General features: G+C 37.8%; 2 protein-coding genes across 4 annotated transcripts; one reads left to right on the forward strand and one right to left on the reverse strand.

Moving 5' to 3' along the window:
- Window positions 1-3,631: 3,631 nt before the first annotated feature.
- ccm2 (CCM2 scaffold protein) lies at window positions 3,632-13,118 on the forward strand. Of its 3 annotated transcripts, none has more exons than XM_067482566.1 (10): window positions 3,632-4,038; window positions 7,833-8,009; window positions 9,014-9,097; window positions 9,250-9,433; window positions 9,647-9,783; window positions 10,127-10,262; window positions 10,401-10,458; window positions 10,594-10,720; window positions 10,819-10,957; window positions 11,556-13,118. In XM_067482566.1, exons 1-10 carry the CDS (start codon window positions 4,009-4,011, stop codon window positions 11,858-11,860), a joined length of 1,377 nt encoding a protein of 458 aa, XP_067338667.1. In that variant the 5' UTR covers window positions 3,632-4,008; the 3' UTR covers window positions 11,861-13,118. The 3 variants fall into 3 exon arrangements, with proteins under 3 accessions (XP_067338667.1, XP_067338669.1, XP_067338668.1); XM_067482567.1 differs by lacking the exon at window positions 3,632-4,038 and adding an exon at window positions 7,163-7,338; XM_067482568.1 differs by lacking the exon at window positions 7,833-8,009.
- Window positions 13,119-16,615: 3,497 nt separating this feature from the next.
- Window positions 16,616-22,677, reverse strand: fam167ab (family with sequence similarity 167 member Ab). The gene is made up of 3 exons (XM_067482351.1): window positions 22,512-22,677; window positions 19,183-19,722; window positions 16,616-18,535 (listed from the first exon to the last, which is right to left on the reverse strand). Exons 2-3 carry the CDS (start codon window positions 19,549-19,551, stop codon window positions 18,272-18,274), a joined length of 633 nt encoding a protein of 210 aa, XP_067338452.1. The 5' UTR covers window positions 19,552-19,722; window positions 22,512-22,677; the 3' UTR covers window positions 16,616-18,271.
- Between the last annotated feature and the right edge of the window lie 120 nt (window positions 22,678-22,797).

Raw genomic sequence — 22,797 nt, forward strand, 5'->3', positions numbered from 1 at the left:
TTTTTCAGGTTACCTTCCCAACTTTACATCCACTGACACACACAGCAAGAGGGTTTGAACAGCAAACCTGTTCTTCTCAGTCCTTGTTGTGCCTTGTTACTTTGGGTGCTTCAATCCAGCCATGGCAGCCAGGGCCACAAACAACAATGCCAATGTCTTTCTTTAATTGTTTCATGTGCCAGCATTCTCACCAAGATGACAACACCAAACAATATTCTCTCTGTCTGTCACCACAAAACCAGATCAAGCCAAGTTCCCAATTCTCTCAGCTTAGTTGACAACGCTATTTAGCGTCATCCAAGTTGTCATCCACAAGACTGCACTGTTACTTGGTTACAGTGTTACACCTAAACTTCAAAGTCTAACAGAACCAAGTGATGGGCACAGTGTGAAACCCAACTACTGGTTCTTTTAAAGACTTGGAAGAAAAAGTAAGGCAATACTGAATATCTTCTGCACTTGAACGTAGGGTTCCTCATCTTTATTAACTTTGAGTAAGCTGAATTACTGTACTAAAGCCCCACCTCATTCAGCAAGTTAAAATTAGTAGTTTAGACTGAGCTCCAAAGTATTAATTTTAGACTGTTTAGTTAATAGTCATAAACGGTGCCAGCCAAGATACAATTTGGTCAAAGATTGTTTTGTACTTTTGTCTATGCCTTTACATATTATTCTGTCTTGCAAATGATGAACGATTTGTAGTGCCAAGGTGTTAACATTCTGTGTCGTGTGAACAGTACATCCTCTAGCCAAAATAATGATGCCTGCTGTTGGAATAAAACATGGAAGAAGTCGATGATGACAAAAATGCGCAAAAATCTGTTGTGTGTGATAAAACAGGCCCAATCACTGATTCACTTTTGAATAACTTCATTTCCTGATTTTCCTACCACCTCCCCGCATGCCTTTAGAACTCATTGTGAGGTGACCCTTAACATTTAGCATGTAAGTGCTCTTGACCGCACAACAAACCCTCTGATTTTTGCATTAATGTGTAGCAGCAGGTCACTGTAGTGTTTATCTTGGTTTAAGTCTGTACCTTTGTGTCATGAACCTGTTTGACCTTTGGAGCAGTATGTTTAGATGATAAAACGGTGCATTTTCTTCCTTTACTGTTGTTCCTTCTTTGATTTTTGTTATTAACCTGGTGCTGAATAAACAAGTTTAAAAGGTGCTACCTCTGTGGACGGCAGAGTCCACTTTTTGGCTTTCTGAGAGCATGGCCTACGGGGTTGACTGAGAGAGCCTGCACCCCATAAACTCGCAATCTCAAAATGCTCGAGAGCTAGCACCTCAAACCACACAGTTTACAGCAGAACTCAACTCTCTATGGTGCCATTTTGATTTTCCGACCTGCACAAAAAGCAACAGTTGCTCTTCTGTTCACAAGTTTATTATAGTTGTTTTAACATACAGTATGTTTTTGGTTTACTACGATTCTTTCTGCACTAGGACTTACTTTAATTTCTTAGAGAGAATGAAACTGGCAGATGAAAAAATGCATCTTTTTTAGCAAACGCACAGGAGGACAAATGTACTTCTGCTACTGGAATTTGGGTAAAATGATATATAGAACGTGATTGCTGTATTGTAAATTCCTGTCATCTATATGTCCTTAATCTGTGTGTATCTATTTTGTTGTTATTGTAGAATTGGCTGTAATCTTTTGTTCAAAATGGATTTCATATTCCAATGAAGCGATTATGGTTGTCATATTAATTGCCGCTGATTTTTGAAATTGTTATCAAAGGTGTTGGGAAATATTGCTTTGTTTATATACAATCAATTTCTAGATTTTGTTAGCCTGTTGGTGTATTCACAAATCTATCAGGATACTCCCTAGGTTATATGATTTATCCCGGATATACAGAAAGTTGGCACAATGTCAGTGAGCAAATCCGCTACAGTGTGTAGCATCTTTACGAAAGTGTACTCATACAACCTATGTTGCGACTGAGAACATATAAGGAATGATTTCTTTGGTGTTGTTAAATATAAAATGTAGTTAATTGTTTCATGGAATCCCCGTTCTTTAAAAAAGCTAAACTGATGTCCAGTATTGTACCTACACCCTATTTTTGGGAACAATATGAATATTATTAATAACATATGGTGCTAAAGTTCTTTTTGTATGTTTTGGTTTTTAGATGAAAAGAGAAATATTATGCTGAAAATGTAATGTTAAGCCTTACTGTAGATTCATATATCAGACTGTTCATCCCAGAAGAGAAAAATAAATATAGTATTTGAAAGTGCAATATATCAGTACTCTATTCACATGCACTTCTCACATCTATTTTGCGGAGTTGTGTTAGAAATTATTGTATATGCTCACCACACTGGTATACTAATAAGGCAGATGTAATGTTTCTCTAAGTTAAAACAACAAAAAGGAAAATCAAGAGAGACATCTATTAAGTTATTAGATATTTCAATTGTAAATACCCATGTAGTTGGGTACCACTAATTATTAAAGGATTGCTTTTTCATTATACAAAATAAATATATTTTAAATTTTAATGTTGCCACATGGCATAGTGTACACTTTGATTAGCTTGCAGCCATTCCATGGTCAGTAAGTATCTGGAGGATGTGTGTGAGGTTATCCTTTAATGGACAGATTATACAAGTACATTATGTTTCACTTAAAAATATACTTTACATAATGGGGTTACATCTCCTAAGAACTACATAATTACTTTACAGTACTTAAAGCCAAATAAAGTCCACAGACCTCGCCACAAGATGAACAAACATTCAAATTCTAATTTGAACTCAACGTTAAATTGAGTGCTAAACTACATGACATTAAATTTAGCAGGCATGAAGAAATCACAGGTGACATAAAGTATTACCTCAAACAACTAGCAAAAACAGTACAATTACCTTTATATGCAGATTTAGGAAAATATTAAAAGTAAATACCAGTTTTTCTTTGTTGGCACTTGTAGCCAACCTTGTGAGTGACTGGTCTCTTTTCTACTCTCATATCTTTTCGCTGTTTCTGTCTCTCACCACTTGTCTCATCTGCCTCTCTCTGTGCTGTTTGGATGGTCTGTTTGTGTTCTTGTCATGGCGATGTGAAACAAGGATAGTAAAACAGTAACTGTAGACAGTAAGCGGTGATGTTGGTGTTATGGACGCACACTCCACGAAAAAATGGGAAACATGTGCATTTTAAAGGCATCATTGTTCACTAGTATTCTCAAACTATAAGTCAAACATATTTTAGGGAAATAATTAAATATTGCTAATACATGAATTATAACTCTGCCCCATCCTCTTTAGTGAAGCCCCATATCTCACTTTTTGTTCATCATTTACTGTTTTTGTTTTAGAAAAAGCAAAGCAAAGCACAAGTGCACTGGAAAAGCGCAAACATAATTAGTATATGTTTGAGGCTCACAGTCACCTATGCAGACGCAATTATTGTCTTTATTTATTGTATTATTATGAGGTCTAAAATAATGTTCTATAAATTGTATTATAGAATAATCTATTCTATTTTATAATCTAGTAAACAACATGAATAGCTGTCGAAATTACACTACTTCAGGCTGCCTTCCCCACTCATGTGGCAGTAGCACTATTTTATTACACTGTAGCAGCTGTTTTGGTTTGAGCAAAGCAAAGCATGCTGGACCACAGTTCAACGCCCAAAATGGCGGCACGGTTGAAAAGTTTTGCCTGTTATCTCCGACTTTGTCTTCTTTACAGAGTGTTACTTTGGTTGTTTTAGCTGCACTGAAGCACACTATTTTTACACTGGTCACACGCCGCCTTTTTCCTAAATGTTGCGGGGTAAAGCAAACATCAGCATGGCGTTTACCTATCAGTTAAAAACCGGGCATCACTTTACCAATGCTTGGCTATGCTAAGCTAGGCTAGCAAGCTTATTACTGTTAGATGTGTTCTAATTAGTTAAAAGCGCCGGTAGGTTAGCTATACCTTGTCTCACTTGGATCTCCATGCCAAACTGAATATGAAGAAGTGGACCTATACATAGACATGGAGGATGATGTGAAAAAAGTGAAAAAGGTAAGTTGGGCAATTAACACTTAACGCTAGCTACTTCAAGTTGAAATTGCTAGCAAGCTGTTGCGCTAGCTTAGTCAGACTGAGCTAGCCCAGATGTTAGCTTAGTTTAGCTAAACGAAAAGTAGCATTACCATTTGGAGTCAGTTAAGATTACCCGACCGGGGGTCATGATCAAAACACTCACAACATACATACTGACATATGTGAAAACCAGCGTTAAGCAATATTGCTATTTTCCGCAATTTACTGACAAATGAACATAAACTAAAGTTATGTATCACGCAACAGATTGACCAAGTGTGAGATGTCTTTAGTTAGCATCAAATTTAAAGCGACGATTAAGCAAGTTGGCTAACTGTCTAGGTAGTGACTCAGTTCAGGATTACCATGTTCTTCCGGATGTCTATTTTTATGGATTTATGATGTTGACGCTACAGTTGTGGTAACGTTATGGTAAAGTGCATTATCGGGGATGTGTTATCCCTTTGCTTTTTTTGTACCAGTGACGCTATTCTTGTAGAGGTAATAAAAGTACAACCAGGTTTCCTAGCTTTGTTGTGTGCGGGTGATGGTCATGGGAGACCGGCTGTCAAAGGCAGATGTTATCAGCCTTAATCATGCTAAAGAAATTCAGCATTTCTAGGTTGAGTCAACCATCCACCCCCTCTCACACATACAATACATACACATACTGCTTAATGATCCCATTAGATATAAAGACAGGGTTTTATATTCCAACACGTAGCTGACATTGGAGACACGACTTTTCTTTCTACTTAGAACAGTGGGAGATTTCCCCTCTTTTTGTCTTCTTGGCACGGGAGGAAACTGAAAGACAGGACCCACCACATCAAGGCAGGACATGACAGGCTCACAGTCAGTACAGCATAACGAGGGAATCTGAGGGAAGGGAATTTTGTAAGGAAATGGAAAAGCTTAGTGTTATGGCAAGGAAATGTTTTTTTCCAGCAAATGTTTATCCAAATTGTGCACTTAGCTTGATAAGACCTGCTGTATCGGAGTATTTTATCCCTAATCATAGGTTGCTTAGTTGTAGCAGAGAATAAAATATATACTGTTAAGGTGAAATTTTAGGTCAAAAGTCTATTTAATTGTAACGTTAAATAATATCAATTCACAGCTTTAAAAAACTGATGGCCTATTTTTACTTGTTAGAATCATAAGTAAAAGGACTTGTTTACTTAAGCTTAAGGAACTGTGTCACCCAACCATACAGTTCTTGTCTGCGCCACTTGATGGGGATAGTGCACAGCATTTGGCCAGGTTGTAAATTAACACCAGTCAGCAATAGGGTTTAACATAGGGACTCTGCGGCATGTCAGCCCCATACACAGCCACCTTTGATGCACTGTGTGCTATGACATCTGTGGATCATGGCCAGGATCAGATTATTTCTCATGCTCACTACTAACTGATCAGTCTCGCTTTACCCTGCAGAACATCAAAATAACACACAGGTTCATAATGTTCAGCTCCCTGTATTTGGGCATCATAATAGTGGTACTTTGCTAAATAACTAATATGAATTTATTTACTCTTCTACTTGTCAGGGGTACTTTAGAGTGACCTGAAATTTAGACAAAGACGAAGAAATTACGGAATTTTCCAAGCAAATTATCAAGTAACATAGCACAGTGAAGGCTCTCTTCAGTGTGGACTACATTGTATTGGCTTGCTTTCAGCCTAAATGAAGTAGTAATTTCTTACAAACAATTAAGAATGAGGAGCAACTGCATGTAATTGAAGTGCTGAAGCTTACAGAGCTCTGAAAAGGAAGCAGAATTAATAGCATTTCACTTTAGGAGATTCTTTACCAAAAAAATGTCTATTTAAAGCTTAGGGGGACAATTGTGCTTCACGAAAATTCATTGCCTACAAACTTAATTGTAGCTCATCAATGAACATTATTTGAATATGAATTATTTGCTGGAATGCCTTGCTTGTAGTATACCAGTCAGAATATGGTTAGACCATGACAGTATGTGTGAAAAGAGAGACAGTGTGCATTTTCCTTGCCTAAACATGTTGGGACTTCTTTTGCCCTGGCCATCAAAACACCAATAATCTAATATACACAATGAAATTTGTCTGTAAACAGACTTTCTTTTAAAAAAAGGTACCCACTTAGACCATTCACTGGCTCAGCTGTAATACTTATCTCACATTTCACAAAAACAACACATAAAATGTTAATGCCTTTAAGAGCTACATAGTGTTAAATAATTCAGTAATAACACAGTGTTTGTTTCAAATTGTGAGTGCGGTGTAAGGGTCACACATTAACAGAATACATTGAATAAGGAAATATACTTATCAGCCACAGTATTAACACAGATGGTCTTAACAATGTCATGAAATGCAAGGGTGAGGGTGGTCACTCTTGGCAGTATGTGGCTACACAGCTCCCTATGCAGTAAAATGTGATATACTGTTTGCAGATGTGGTAAAACTACATAAACTCAGTACTCAAGTATTGGCCCCAAACCTCTCCACTACAAGAACTACTTCAAATCTTTTACTCAAGCATAAGCGTTAATCACTTTATCTACATTTTACTTGGAGCACAAAAGTAAAAGTACTCCAATAAGAAAACGATATATACTGATTATGGTATTTTTTTAAATTATGGTGGTTAACCCATAATGATACACCAGAATTTCTTATATCATAATATTTCTATTTAAAAAAAAAAACGTATATTTTATATTAAAACCGCTAGTTGTTAATGGTTTGGCTGATTGGTTTAAGTCCTCAAGAGCTGCACCAGATTGTTTGCACTGTTCTGCCAAGATGACACCTGTGGTTAGCGTGATGGATACATGGCCTGTATATATGCAGATTAGCAGTATAACGTTATGTGAGCAATGGAAGGAAGCAATATAAAAATAAAACAAACTCAATAAAAAATTAAAGGTAAATGTGATTATAACACACTGTTCAGTGTGCATTTAACTGACAAGCAGCTTTTAGAACAACATGAGAAATCTTTTGCCAGTTTGCTAGTTTCAGTATTCAAAGCATGTATACATGTGTCATCACAGGAAGTTGTGGTTGATTCTCTTCCTGTTCTTGTGCTTGAGTAGAGAGACTGAGATACTTCCCTTCCTTTGCTGGGGGTCACACCCCTCATAAACACACGCAGGTTGTGTTTGATCCTGTGTGTCTCTCACCAGTTGGCAGCTGTCACTGTGTGCAGTGTAAGTGATAGTTGGCTAGATTGGACAAGGCGTTTACTCTTGAATCGGCAACTCTTGTAGGTTTGGGTTCATGGAGAACGAGGTAGGCTTGTTAAATTGTTAGAATTTGTTTGTAGTCTATTTATTGTCTATTGACTTGGATAGTTTATCAAAATCTTTGTAAAGTGCACTGACATTTTTTACTTTTATTTTATGATCAATATCCAAGCAAAAAGTAAATATCTTTGAAAGTAAAAATGAATTGTTGACATTTATGACATGAGTTGCATCTGCTCTATGATGTTTTCATGATAATGTTGATAATTTCTATGTTAGGTGATTTCCCCAAGTTTTATGCTGAGTTGTACCTGCAAACCCCTCTATTGTTGCAAAATGCAGAGTTTCATTTGAACATACTGGTATTGACATTTGAGCAGTTTGTATTGGGTAACGCAGCTTTACATTTACGTAGTCAAAAGTTTTTTCACTGTCTTTTAGAAAGCGGCATAACGAAAAATAGCAGATTGATTCTGTTAGATTAATATACAGACAAAAATCATCAAACTTCTCCATGCTCTCTTTGTCTTTATTCACTAGCCTGGCATTGTTTCTCCGTTCAAGCGAGTCTTCCTTAAAGGAGAGAAGGGGAGGGACAAGAAGGCCCAGGAGAAGGCCACGGAGCGCAGAGCGCTGCACACCTTCTCACTCTCTCAGCCTGACCACCGCATTGACCCTGACATCCTGCTTAATGATTACATTGAGAAGGAAGTCAAAGTAAGTCTGACTAGCAGAAATCTAAAGTCCATCCTCTATCATTAAAATGTTGAAACAGGGCACGGAAATGTGATTATTTTAGGCACACTTGCAACCATTATTAAAAACAGTCCAACTTGCAAATATGTCCCCTATTTAATTTTGTTTAAATCATCGTATTTCACATAAAACACTAGGAGGGAGGGAGAACGGGATGAAGGGAGCATGTCCAGTGAGTTACCAGTTAGATTGACAGATGTGAAGATTTTTCTGGTGCAACCTCTGCATTTACTCCTGGGTATGAACAAGGGTGGGGCTCAGATACTTCTTGCACATGGTGGACAGGAAGTAGAGAGGTGGAAGAGGGGTCAGGTAAAGTGAAATATTTTACTCAACAGAGGTTCGAGCCTCGCTGTTCCTGACCACATGTCAAAGCGTCTCGCAAAACACTGAACCCCCAACAGCTCATTCCCATCCCCAGTTATGCAGTGCTGGTCCCAAGCCTGGTAGAAATTGGGGAGGGTTGCATCAGGAAGGTTAACCTGGCATAAAAACTGGGCCTAGTCAACACATGAACAAATGATTCGCTGTGGCGACCCCGAACTCTCAGAAGTTAAGAAAGACAACTTCTGTGCATTTTATTGTACGCTTGATAAAAGTAAAGAGTAAAAAGCCAATAGGAGTAAGTTCTGATGACACTTGTTAAACTATCATAAATTTGCAGAAAGCAATATTTTCAACTCTTATCGAATAGTATGTGTTAACCATAGAAAGCTAGTCAGCTTATCACAAATAGTTGCAATGAACAATATGATGTACAAATTGTTTATGTAACTGTATAATTATTTTGAGGCTGTTGTGAGTAGCCAATTATTCAAATAAAAAGAATAAAGGGATCTTTTGTTCTCTAAAATATTACATTACCCTGTATTTTTTATTTGTTTTTAATTGTTTGTTTGTTTTGCCTAAATAACAATTTTTGTGAATCTCTTAGATAAAATATATGCATTTTCTTTCCTGTCTAGTATTTGGGGCAGCTGACATCAGTTCCTGGATACTTGAATCCATCTAGCAGGACAGAGGTCTTACAACTCATTGACAGTGCAAGGGTAAGTGTCTGAGTTAGAGGATTTTGTTATTTTATTTAATTAGATGATTTGTATATTTAATATACCTGACATTTATGTAAATGGAGACCTAATCCTTATGTGTTTTTATTGCCAGCAATAACTATTTTTATTTATGCATTTGTGTTTCTCAGAAGTCCCATCAGTTGGCAGGCCAGCTGACATCAGAACAGGATGCAGTAGTAAGCTTGTCGGCATACAACATAAAGCTTGTGTGGCGTGATGGGGAAGACATTATCCTCAGAGTTCCCATCCATGATATTGCTGCTGTGTCATACATCAGGGATGACTCGTTACACCTCGTGGTGATTAAAACAGGTAAATCAAAATAACGGAGTTTCGTGCAACAGTTATAAGATTACAGAAACATAATACATGCCGGTGCTGCATACAGTGAGTTATCTCTGTTTTGACCAAATTATTCATTGGGGTATAAGGTTAAATTCAGTCAACTCAAATGGTGAATACATTCACATTCACATTCCCAGTTTTGGGAAGTCTGAATTAACTATGTAATTCTTGTGTTTCCAGCCCAGGACTCAGGAGGGTCTCCCTGTCCCAGCTCATGTCCTGATCTCAACAAATCTCAGACACTCAGCTCTTTATCAGAGAGCGGAGCTGTGCTTGTAGAAGTCTGCTGTCTGCTTGTGCTGGCTGTTGATAATAAGGTATCGTTGTGTATTTCAGCATGTTTACAACATGCATGTTTGGACCAGCTCCATGAAATTCAGAGTTACTGCTGTTTGTTAAACTATATATTGAGATGAATGATTAGAAAGCCTAGTTTAAATAAACATATGGCAAATACAATATGGTTGATGTTATTCACTTTTTAAATTTATTGTTATCAACAAAGACTAGAAAATTATAATTAGACCCAAAATAAAAAAAAAATCTGACAGATTGAATCGAATTCTGGCAATATAAACTTATAATAATATAAACAGTAAAAATATGTAAAATGTCTTTTTTGCTTAAGTACACTGCTAATTGCTTTTTTGTTTCTTTTAGGCAGCAGCAGAGGAGCTGTGTCTTTTGCTCAGCCAGGTCTTTCAGATCGTTTACACAGAATCAACAATTGATTTCTTGGACAGAGCCATTTTTGATGGGGCAACTACACCTACAAGACACCTTTCTTTGTGTAGTGGTAAGGAAGAAACCTTAAACTTTTATCAAGTTTAAAGATTGGCAAAACAGTTTTGAGCAAGAATTTGATGAAATATATTAATTTAACAAAGTTTAAATAAGTATGAAGTTTTAAATATGTCATTTGTAAATTTTGCAGATGACTCTTCAAGCAAAGTGGATGTCAAGGAGGCCTTTGATGTGGAAGCCACCACATTGTAAGCATGCAGCTTTCAATTCCTTCCTTCACGACGGGTTCCCATTTTGTGGGAAGTTATTGAAGAAGATTTTGACACATTTAAAAAAGCTATTTACATTTGCTTGTTTTTACAAGGAATGCATTCTTTCCTCAGTCCTTTCCAGGCGGCAGAAGAAAACTCTCCAACAGCTTCCACCCCAGCATCACCTCAGATGACCAGTGCAAGTGAAGGAGAGCTCAGCACCACTGCTGCAGAGCTGCTGCAGGACTACATGACCACAGTATATGTCCCCTTCTCTTTCTTTACACTTTATTTTCGAGCTGTAATGATTCTTGTTTTGATTAAGCTTTTCTCTCCTTCTTCCTCCTTTTAATTCAGCTGCGGACTAAACTGTCATCACAGGAGATCCAGCAGTTTGCTACCCTGCTGCATGAATACCGCAATGGTGCCTCTATCCATGAGTTCTGCATAAACTTGCGACAGCTCTATGGGGACAGCAGGAAGTTCCTCCTTCTGGGTACAACTTCACTCCTTTCCACCCAAGTTGCTGATCTTGTTTAGCTCAATCTCCATCTCATCAAGGTCATTTGGGCGTAATGAAATTTTAGAAAAAGGAAAAAAAAATCTAATCGCTAATTGTGACACACTTGCGATTCATTTAACCTCACACTCACATGGAGAGTACTGCTCGTCAAACAAGCACTGCTGTATGGAATTTGATAAATTTGATAATACGTCAGCTAGGCTACTTGTTAAGTAGCTTACAAAATATGCATATGCAGCATGTCAATATTATAGACTGGTTTGGTCGTTGAATCATGCAGTGTAATATTACTTTTGTGTGATTCTTTCCCTCCTTCAGCTATCCCTTAAACTCCCCCTTTTTATGTGGTGCCGATTCAGAACAAAAATGATCTCATAGCGTTTTAAATAGGAAAACACTTGACAGATTTACAGAGAAAACCCAACATATTTCTCTTTTTTAAAAAAACACCAAGGTGAGATTGGAGAGGAAAAAGAAACGATAGTTTTGACAGATCCAGGTACAGGAACTATGGTGAACTCTGGGTGCTAATAAGACAAGTAACGACAGCACTTTTTCCTTGCCCCTGCAGGCCTACGTCCTTTCATACCAGAGAAGGACAGTCAGCACTTTGAGAACTTTCTTGAGACCATTGGTGTCAAGGATGGCCGAGGAATCATAACAGACAGCTTCGGCCGCTATCGGCGTACGGCCAGCTCTGCCTCCGATTCCACCACCAATGGCAATGGAGCAGCAGGAGGGAGTGGTGACAGCGTGGCCTCAGATGAGGGCCAGGAGGCCTCTGAGGGAGATGAATGGGACCGTATGATCACTGATATAAGTAATGACATTGAAGCACTTGGCTGCAGTATGGACCAAGAGGGTGTGACACCCTGACATGAAGAATAAAGGAAGGTATTTTTGCAGGAGCTGAGGACATGAACTGACAGCCATCCTTTCAAAAGAACAGTAGGCATGAACTGAATGGATCAGATGAAGGAGGTTCTTAGCACTGACCTAGGATTTGGTTAATTGTATTTTCCTCTAATTTTCAAGAGGATGTCCCATAGTCCCTGCACCCCCAAGAAAAACCTCAGTTTATTTTCACAAAAACATGAAGTCAACATATGCACTTATTGGTTGGCTATTTTTGCATTTCAGTGGTAATCATAGCTTCTGATATATTTTTAATGGTTTTGATTTTTATACTCATTTATTGGCAGTATCTGCCACCGCTGTCGGCAATGTAGCAAAAATTCCCCGTCATTGAGAAAATGCCAATGCCCTCAATGACACTGGAGCATCCATCAGATGACTGTATATATTTTAGAAGGTTAAGTCTGAGGTTGTACTTGTTTGCGTGTCTTTACTACTATAGGTCAGTCGGCTTCATCAGCCAGCAGGTTTCCCTCATTTATTTCACACTTATGTGTTTGCTGTGAGAATGTAACATTTTTCTAGTAATATTTGTGTACCACTTTGTTTTAAGACTATCATTTGTTATCAGTGTTTACTCATTTATATATTTTTGTGTTATTCATACTGACCAAGAAATGCTGTAAAAACAAAAGTTCTCATCTCAGTTGGAGAAACTGAGTGGGGGGGACTGTATTTGACAAAGCCAGTTACTTGATGGCTGATGTAAAATTATGGTATTTGTTCTACTCATGCAGGTCATTATGTTACATGACATTACATTTATCTGTCACTGTGCCTTCACACTGCAGTACTGCTGTCAACTGTTTGTCAGCACGGACAAGAAATGATGTAACTACAGTTGTTGAGCAAATAATGGTTATTAAATAACAGCTTCTTTACATCGTTTGATTTTGTGTTGTAAAATTACAAGCTTGCAATTTCTAATGAAAATTCATTATTATATGTTAATCCTGTCTGCTGCATTGTCAGCCATTTGATGTAACACAAGCCTCATTTATCTGATTTTCATATTTTTTTCATATAATTTTAGTTTCATCAAAGCACTTATGCTGGATGTTGTGGAATAGCTTCAAAGTTAGGGATTAATTATGTAAATCTGAAGGATGGGAAATTTGCAGGATAACTGGAGCTGAGCATATTCCTGTCTGCGAATCCACTCACCGGGCTTTTGAAGTATTTCTTCACATATATACTTAAATTAATGCATTTCAAAGTACTGAACAAGTAAAGTTTGTCTATTGTCTGGATTTTCTTATGTTTGTTGCAGGGTTAGAGCAGAGCTATAGTAGTGCATGTCCAGACTGGAACACTACACCTGGGCTCAGAAAGCCATGTTGGCTTGAGACATTGTCTGGCTCATACAAAAGAATGAGGTAATCAAGACGCCTGTGATCTCACTGAGCAAAGCTTCTTTCTCATCACACTATTCACTCTTGCACTTGTTGCTTCATTGTTTTGCCACAAAAGGAGGCTGAATGATTGTTTCTGACATGTTCTCTGTGCAATTCAACTGTGTAATCTTACCTTAGTGGGAGATGAGTCGTAATTGGCCACCTTTAAATTCTCATCCTAATCCAGTGTTAGAACAGAATGACTCACAAAGATCTGTTAAATCATTATGTTCCGCATCAAAGAGCATAATTATTAAAAAAGCTTAGTGGGTTTAATTAGGTCATTAAAATATTCCATGCTGTTTTATAACAAGTTTGCTAATTATCTTTAAAACGATGACTGGAGCCCCTGCAGTGTCTGTAGGGAATACAAGTTATTAAGAAGAATGAAGTAGGTGGGTTTTTTTACTTTGATTGAAAAGATTGTACATGTTACATTGTACATTGTACATGTTAACTTTAAAGCAAACAAATGCTTTGGTGTTATGACCTGTAATTTCAGTGTCATGGTTCATACCACTTCCATGAAGAATTCCTTGCCAGAGCAAGCAGCTGATTTAAGCAAAAAAAGTTGTAAAACACAGCTCTAGGCTTTCTAACAAACACAAAGACTGTAACTAGTTTGGTACGTAACTAGACATATGTAGCAGTTAAAGTACGATATATTTCCTTCAGGCGGTAGTGCTGACTAAAATACAATTAAAGAATAGTGAGTATTGGAAATAAAATTGTCAATTGGCCAGAAACATGATTTTAAAATCAATAATGGACCTGGGGTGGGATTTCTGTATCGGCCCTGGTATTTCCAAGTCCCAATATGCCAATGTTTGCTAAGAGTTTTTCCATATTGATTTTAAATGTGAACGTGTCAGTTGCGTTTACCTCTTGGATCTGTTTCCAGTTCAACACAAATTGAAATAACATATGGCTTAGAATATGGAAAAACAAGTAGTGTTAAGCTGTGATTTGCCACATTTTACACACAGCACACAGCTCTTTCCAAAATGAAAGCAAATCTTCAAGCAACAATCTTTTGCTAAATTAATATCCCAGATTAAAAGCAATGGTTTTGAACCAACATTATAAATCTATTTTTTGAGAATCAACACAGTGAAAATCAATATTTTAGCACTCTTGGGGTTTAATTGTGTGGTCACGATTAAAGCTTATGTTCCTGTAATGTACTACGCTTCTCCAACAAAAGCAGTGTGATTCCGCTTTTATTCCCACTCCATTAAAACTAAGAGTATAATTGCTTGTTAAGAGTTTTCCAGTAAATAAACTGGTCATACAAAGTTTCAGCTTTGCAAAGGGTCACAAATACAGGAATAGGAAATTATTCCCTGTAGGTCAGCTTACAAAAAAGGGGTAAAATGGCAAATAGCTTATTAATGTAGTACAGAAACTTAAATCAGTGCATTGTGTTCTTCTCTAAGATGTGGTGTTCTGCTCTTTAACTGTCTCGTCTTACACTAAATCTGCTGAGATTGGATGTACTCTCACACTCCTACACAAAGTCTGGGATTCTCACCAGCCTCACCTGAAGGGTTCACTTTGGTGAGGTTTGTGTCAATCATCTATGCGTATTTTCTCAGCTCAGTCATGGTGAGAAATGTCTCTCTGTGCTGTCACATCTGCTCTAATCCTGGAAGAGAGGAGCAGCTGTCCAGAAAAATCGCTCTTAGTAAAGAAAAGGCAGTTAGCTGAATCTCCCTATAAGATACAGAAAAATCTATCCAGAGGCAAGTTCTCACACAACCATAATTTTCCTTAAACATGTGTAGACATGTCCAAATCAGCCTTTTAAAATTCTGAACTAATTCTGATCTAATTTTAGCATCAGACTGTTGGCACTGATTCAGTATCTGGTCTTCATGCCTCTGCAGCAGAGATGGTGCCTGATTTTATGCCTGTCAACTTATTTGTTATGCAAATTAGATGATTTAGCCATGGAAATAATATAATGGCCATCTCCAGGGACAGCTGTTGAGTAGAACTGGAATTTAACCCTTAAGAGATCCTAGGGACATTTTTGTGCCATTCAGTTATTTATTTGTTTGGTTTTTTTTTTCAAGCCATTGTGGCCATGTTAAGTGACTAAGGCTCAAATTTGCCAGACGATGTTCTTTTTCTTTTAAAGTTCAGAATTGTCACGTCAGTTCCTTAAGATAGCCTAAAATGCTTTCCCATTGGAAATGCCATACCATGTCCCATAGTTATCTTAACTTAAACTAGTGCACTCCTTTATGTTAAAATGTCATTTAAGGCAACTGGCCTTCCATTAAAACTTCTTATTTTTGTCCACCAGATGTCGCTACTTTTACCTATTCAAAGCTTCAAGACAAATGCCCTATGTGTGTGCCCAAATTCACAAGTAATTTCTCTTAGTACGACACACTTCGTTTTGATTTTTTTTTTTTTTATTGGGGTGTTATCCAAACATAATGGCTTTAAACTGTTAAAAACCCCAAAATGTAATTAATATTTGATATGTATATATCAGGCTGAAGTGGTTGTAAAAGATTGAGTCGTTTTACAGTTTTACAGCAGTTTTTGGAAAAATGAAATTTTTTGTCATTAGGATCAGATGTTTGAGTTTTTAAAGGACCTCTTGAAGGTTAAACAACCACAAAGCAGTATCTTTTTTTCCTCTTTAATACAGTTGTTTAAAAAGTGGCTTCAGCTGCTTCAATTGTACAAAGTATTTACCTTATTATAACATTTTAAATATCATCTAAAACATCATAGAAAAGAGCGCAAAGAAACCACCTTGATCTCCAGCAGTGTGTTGGAAAATGCCCCCTGTTCAATCAACAGGACTTGTGGCTTTCAGAGAAGATGCCTGTATAAAGCTGCAGCTCATGCATGAAGATTCTCAAGCTCAGTAAAGTCTTTCATGACATGTAAGTTCGGGTTCTCCAGATGGTCCAGTATGGAGACATGTTTATGTCTCCACACTGGACCAGACTGTTCTTGTGCAGTGTGCACAGATAAGCTATTTGTAGAACAAAAGCATTGGAGCAAAAGTTTGAAGGAATGGGACATGGAAAGACTGAATGTCATTTTCCAAAGCTTAAAGGAAAATGTAAACCTTTTTGAAAATATGCTTATTGTTTGAGAGTACTTTATTGACAAGATTGATGTGATTCTTGTGTTTCTCCTTAAAGTTAAATATGAAGCTACAGCCAATTGGATTATGCCAATTAAGCAACCTTTGGGTTTAGAGATGAAGCATCTTTGAGAACTACAGACAAGTTCAGTTTCCAGTTAGCAACCACAGGTGGTTATGTTCCATTTGATGTTAATAGAACACATCTCGCACAAACAATGAACAAGGCAATATTGGAGGCGTTCTATTCAAAGATTTTCTTAAAAGCACTTGAAAGATTGTATGTAAGTCCCCTAGCATTGCTAGGTCAGTGTACCCTATCTAAGCTTTTTCATGTGCTTCTCTTCGCAGATGCTTCAGTGAACTGCTTAATACACAGTGGATGATAAAACTCCCTACTTACCCTGTGACTGACTGACAGGTCTTTGGAAAAATGAGAGGCCACTGAGATTTTGTTGAAATAACTAAGACGTGAGAAAAAAACACAACTAAACTGTTCATTGAGTTTTTATTTCCAGTACGTGTTATGAAAACAAACTTGTGAACGAACCAGTTTTAGGGTATGTGCCATACAATTATGGGCTTAGTAACATAAGATCAAGTAGACATAGTTGTTTTCTTGCCAGGTGGCATTGTGCCTCACTGCTCAGGGGACAGAGCAAACTAGGGGGGAAAGTATTGTGTTAGAGCAAACAGTGGTTTCCTTTGCATTAAAGCAGTACTGTAGTTCACTCAAATTTCAAATATGATTTCTTAAAAGTATATCCAGTTACAACTGCCAAGACAACAAAAAGGGTCACTACGAGTCACATAACATCAGTGAGTACACAGAGATCTAAATTAAGTGAGTTATAATTCAGTGTTTATAACTGAAACATAACAGTGTTTTTGTTTCAAACAGGCAGTGTCATCTCAAATGACTTTAGCTCAACTATTTAAAAAAAAAAAAAAGAAGGAAAACTTTGCCATACAACCTTATTAAGGTGCCAATTCCGCAGTGAACCGCTAAATTTATACTTAATCAAATGTGCATTGTACAATTTGTAGGAGTCACAAAAAAATTTAGCCTATCATTCAGGACATAAACAAATTACTGTACGTAGTATTAAAATTCTTAGATGCTCATCTGCTTAACCTATAGATAGAAACCACAAGTCAAATAGAAATGTGGACAGGACAGTTTTTTAACAAGGAGGTTGTTGTATTTAGCTGCCATGTATAGTTTAAGGGCATAAATGCTGTATAGAGTTTGCAAAAAATGAATTGAATTGAAGATGAATTAATGTTGTTTTCATAATTTTTTGTTCATCATCATATTTAATGCATGTCCAGTTAATGTTCATAAATGTTCCTACATTGTCAGAAATAACAAATGGTGAAGGAAGGTAGACGTAGAAAGTTATACTGTATTAAAATAATAGAAATCATATCAGTGCAAAAGTTTGCATCCCCCCTTACAAAACATTTTCTGCAGTCTGGTTAGTACAAGCTGAATGTGCAATAAATATTATGTTGATAAAAAAAACATTAGTTTTACTCTTTAAGTATGGGGATGCAAAGTGTCCTAAAAGTGCCCTTACTGAATAATATTACCCAAATGTCTTTTTAATTTTAGGGTGTGTGAGAAATTGAATCAAATAAAAGGAAACACTAATTGATTTATGTGTGCAAACCCTCTTTTTTGTGGTTTTGATTGCAGGGATTGTACTATCCCAGCTATCTCAACTATGTGGCCAAGCACTAAATGCACAAAGGATTTTACCACTATCTAAACCATAGCCATGGATGGCATGTTGCACTGAAGCAAAGATAATATTAGACAAGCTGCTTTGTTGTCAGGCCTCCCTGCCTTAAGTAAAGCTGCAGCAACTAGCAGAGTGAGAAACGTCGGGAGTTAATGTTCATCTTTGTGACGCCGATAAGTCTCAGTGGGGCAGAGAGGCCGAGGCCCGGGGTCACTGGGCATTCACACAGGAGGTCAGACAGTTCGTCTCGCTCTTCGAGGCCAAAAGTAGCGTCATTAAGCATCCTGCGATGCAGGTGGCAAGTCTGTTCGATCTTCAGTTTATTGATGTCGCTCCGGAGCCGCATGAGCTGCCTCGCCAGCTGCTGGTCCTGCAAGCGCATGTCTGTCTGTGAAAGAGCAAAGAAAGATACAACAACTCTAAGCACTCCCACAAAAAAATTCTGCTATTCTTTTGGTTACTTAAATTTATCTTCATGTCATACGCTTCCCTGAGACGGTTTAGTAGTCAGTCAAACATAAATCTGGATGTTTGATATACGCCACATTCGTGCAAATGTCTATATAAAGATCAGCATCATCTCTCTTTTTCACTGTACTTGTGCAAAATGTTTGTGACCACACACCATGTGAGTCTGCCTCTGTCTGTGCCTCTCTGTGTGCTTAGCCCCAGCTTCTGAACTGTGGGTGAATGTGGAGAGTAATGAAACAGACAATGATTCCACATGCAGAAACTGTGTAAGATAAGTTTGATGCTTCTGCCTGAGACCCAATCAGTCTCACTTACTAATTTGAATACGCTTCTGCTGGATAGTAATTGGAAATTGTGTGTTTTGTTAAACTGTAATTAGTGAAGAGGCAGGCAGTTATCGCACTTTTCCCTCTGTCCTTTAACTGCAAAATAATTAAGGTCTTCCCTGTAGTCTACTTCTTCATATTAACAAATATTATTTGAATCTCAAGTTTCCAACAATATTTTGTGCAATAGATAACAAACCTAATTGGTGGGAAATTTGTGAAAAAGCGAGTTTCTCACCAGTTCTCTCCTGAGCCAACTAAGAGCTTCATCGATGTTCCCAAACTCTTTCAGTTCACCTGATGGCAACTTGCACTGAATAGCATCAACATCCACCACAGTGTCTTTGGGTGTGACTTGTTTCCCTTCTGCGTCTGCTTGGATTGGGCTGTTTCTGCTTCCTGGGTCTCTAGAGGGTTCCACCTCCAACCTGGCTTTCCATTCCAGGTAAGAGGGTCTCCTAGTCTCCAGTCTTAATTTCTCTGCCAAGGCTTTCAAGTTCATGAGGTGATCATCTGTGGGCAAATCCACACTTTCCCCACATTTTACTTCCTCTGGGACAGCAATTCTTTCCAAATGGATTTTGGGATGTGATGATTTATCCATCATAAATCTGCTAAATGCAAAGGGCTCTGCTAAGTTATTGAAAAGTAAATCTTCTCTTCATTGGTGGTCTCTTTTTATTTTTTACAAGTGACCATAGGAGTCACTTTCTGTTCTTCCTGAATCCACCTGCTTTAACATTTGTCAGTCTTCTTCATTGGAGCCCTGGTGGCAGAACTGCAGAGAGGAGAAGAAGCCAGTTATGAAAAACTCAATATTTGCTGACATCGCCACTGAGAACTATGCCCAGATGACAAGACAAAGTTGATGTGACAACTGACAGAAAGGCTACACCTCAAAGCGTGGCTTGATGAGCTCTGTTGTATAACAGGATAGATTATATTGAGTGCAGTGCAATGAAAGAATGACCTCATTGTGTGATTTCATGTATGATTTAGACATTTGGAGCATTCACATAAAGGCTCTGCACACCGAGGGAACAGACCTCCAGGATTTCACATTTAACAGGAACAAATTGTTTCCATAGCAACAGCACAGGCACTATAAATGACTCTGCAACTTCTGCACCTCCTATCCTCAGGACATATTGCCAGAAACAACCTGGCTTGGAACACAAAGCTACACCTGTAGCTGATGGTACAGTAAGGTCTTTCTGAAGGTGGGCCAGGGTCATAGTCATAAACCAAATAATTTTATTTTATTTTGACCTGATGATGATGCAAAATGACCAACAGTTTGTCCTCCTTAACAAGGATATTAATGTCTACACAAGAATCTGTCCATTGCTAAAATTGCTAAATACCACAAATGTCAACTTAAGGGTGCTTAAGGATGCTAACATGGCAATGAGGTTTTATAAGACTATAGTTTGTCTAAGATAATGCTATACTCATGTAGCTGCCATTTAATTTACACCACCGACTACTTAAATATGTGTAATATGTTATTCTTCTGACCATTTTTAAAACACCGGAGTGAGTCTGGAGGCCCTCAGAAAAGTAAAATCCAGGAAATAAAAGTTTAAATCTTCGATGCAGCCAACAGTGGCAGTAAAAGCAGACTCTGCAGTGTCCTCTTACAAAGACTTCAAGCACTCAATAAGTGGTTAGTGCTCAGTTATTCCATAATGGGCACAGCAGACCAGCAGTGAAGTCACTGCCCTTGTATCTAATGATAGGCCTGGCTTTTTTTCCAAGGTAAAATAGACCTCTGACTGTGCAGAGTAGCTGACTTATGAATGCTTGGGAATGGATCCCCTCTTTATTCTCCATGGGAATCAGTGTGTCTCTAGATACCACACTGTTGCAGAAGACCAATCAAGGCAAAAAATATATGTAATATACGTATTTAAAAGTTTGTAACGACAACGTACAGTATGTATAGTGGAAAGAGGTTTAGAAGGAAAATGTGTGTAAGTAAATATTATAGAACCAGCTTTAGTTACAATGTACAAGAAAATACAATTATTAAAATTATAACAGCAAAAACCCCAAACCCGCTTCTTGTTAGTTGCTTGATAATTAAAGAGGCAGTTTTGGTGAATCCAGGCGCCTTCGAATAGACTAGCAAGAAATCTTTCTGCAAGTGAAGCCACAATTTACTTTCTGAATATCAAATGTAGGGGGCCAAATATAACACTTAAACTTGTGGGGGGAAACAGAGTTTATCCACATTATTCAAATGTCCTAACTAGCGTCCAAAATCACAAAGCATAACCCAATTATCAATTATCTGGTTTCAAGCCTGCAGAATTTGACTGTTCAGCACAGTGTCGATGTTGCCACACCAATAAAATTTCTTTGGTGGTGCGAGACCTTGACATGCCAAAACCTCATCTGGTTAAGGAGCTTGGGAAGACTGGCTCTACTATTTGGAAAATGCAAGCATGTCTACATAACAAACATGACCGCAGCAGAGTATCTAATCAGGCTTTTAGTCTATATCTCTGCAATCTTTAACATAACTTGCCTCTGAATCATCCCTATTCATGTGTTGAAGTTTATGTAAGTATATATTTATTTTTACAACAAGAGCACTGTCCATAGAAACCATTAGGAGAATCAAAAGCTAGCCATAGGTCAAGATACACAAGAAGTTGCGATGACAACAAAAGCTAATAAAACCTGGGTAAAAATGTCACACAACCAGCCTAGACTGACCACAAATTGGACATCGGTAGCAACAGGCATTTTCTGAGGGGTTTCTATTTAGAACTATCGGTACATTTAAATAGAAGCAATATTTATAGTCGCTGTAATACGAGGTTTAATCTATTTTCACATATGGTAGTTGGAACAGTTGAAGTCAGTTATTTATAATTATAAAACTTATTGGCCAATATTCTGTACTTGATAAGTAAATAAGTAGAAATTTCCAGAACAGGCAACAGTAGTTTGCAGAACAGTACTGGTCCATAAACAAGACATTATCAAAGTCCTAATTATTCTGAAGGCTTTTATTGTTCAAACACACCTGCTCATCAGATTTTTTTTTTCTTTTTTGAACATACTCTAGGTCAAAGTTCGTTCTGAAAGATATAGACTTCAATATTTGCCCATCAAACATAATTACCCCCCAAACAAATCATTAGGTTTCTTAAGTTAATAGTTATATTAATATTCTCCAAAGACTTATGATATTAATGATACAACTGATTTTATAGTGGTAGCCTATAGCCCATAAAGGGGGGATGGCAGAATATGAAGTTATGTTAAAGTTGTATATCGTTGATGTGGTGCTTTCGTTTCTCTCACTATAGGCGATTAGTTGTCAGTTGTTCTTTTTCATTTCGTTGGTCAGAAAACCTGCAATAATAAAATAATAATAAAAATAAAGCTTACATTTATTTCACTTAACTTTATTAATGTTGTATCTACATACGGCCCAACATTTGGCAAGTGACACATGAAACTACAATACGCTAAATTAAACACCGTGTGTGAGGCGAGTCCCTACCGGCAGCATCTGAAATACAGTACAAAACAAACTGCGTACGGCTCGTTTACCTCGTAAGAATTGTCCAGCAGAGGTCCGCTCTGTTCTCTGCCACCCAGAATCCAAGCAGACACGTCAGTGACAGCATCTCTCTAAGACAACTCTGTCCCTCTCTTTCTCACTCACTGATACCGTCCGATTTACTGCTCCTAGGTCCACTTGTTTCCGAGCTAAGAGCTACCGGAGGAGGGGCGGGGAGCCTGCGTCAGGCTCTGGTTGCTTGGAGACATCCCAGGAATCCCTATCAGACTTCCCGCCATATGAATAGTGCTGCAAGTGCGCCACAGTACGACAAGC

This window comes from Channa argus, chromosome 17 (genome assembly GCF_033026475.1).
Source record: "Channa argus isolate prfri chromosome 17, Channa argus male v1.0, whole genome shotgun sequence".
In the NCBI taxonomy this organism is placed as follows: domain Eukaryota; kingdom Metazoa; phylum Chordata; class Actinopteri; order Anabantiformes; family Channidae; genus Channa; species Channa argus.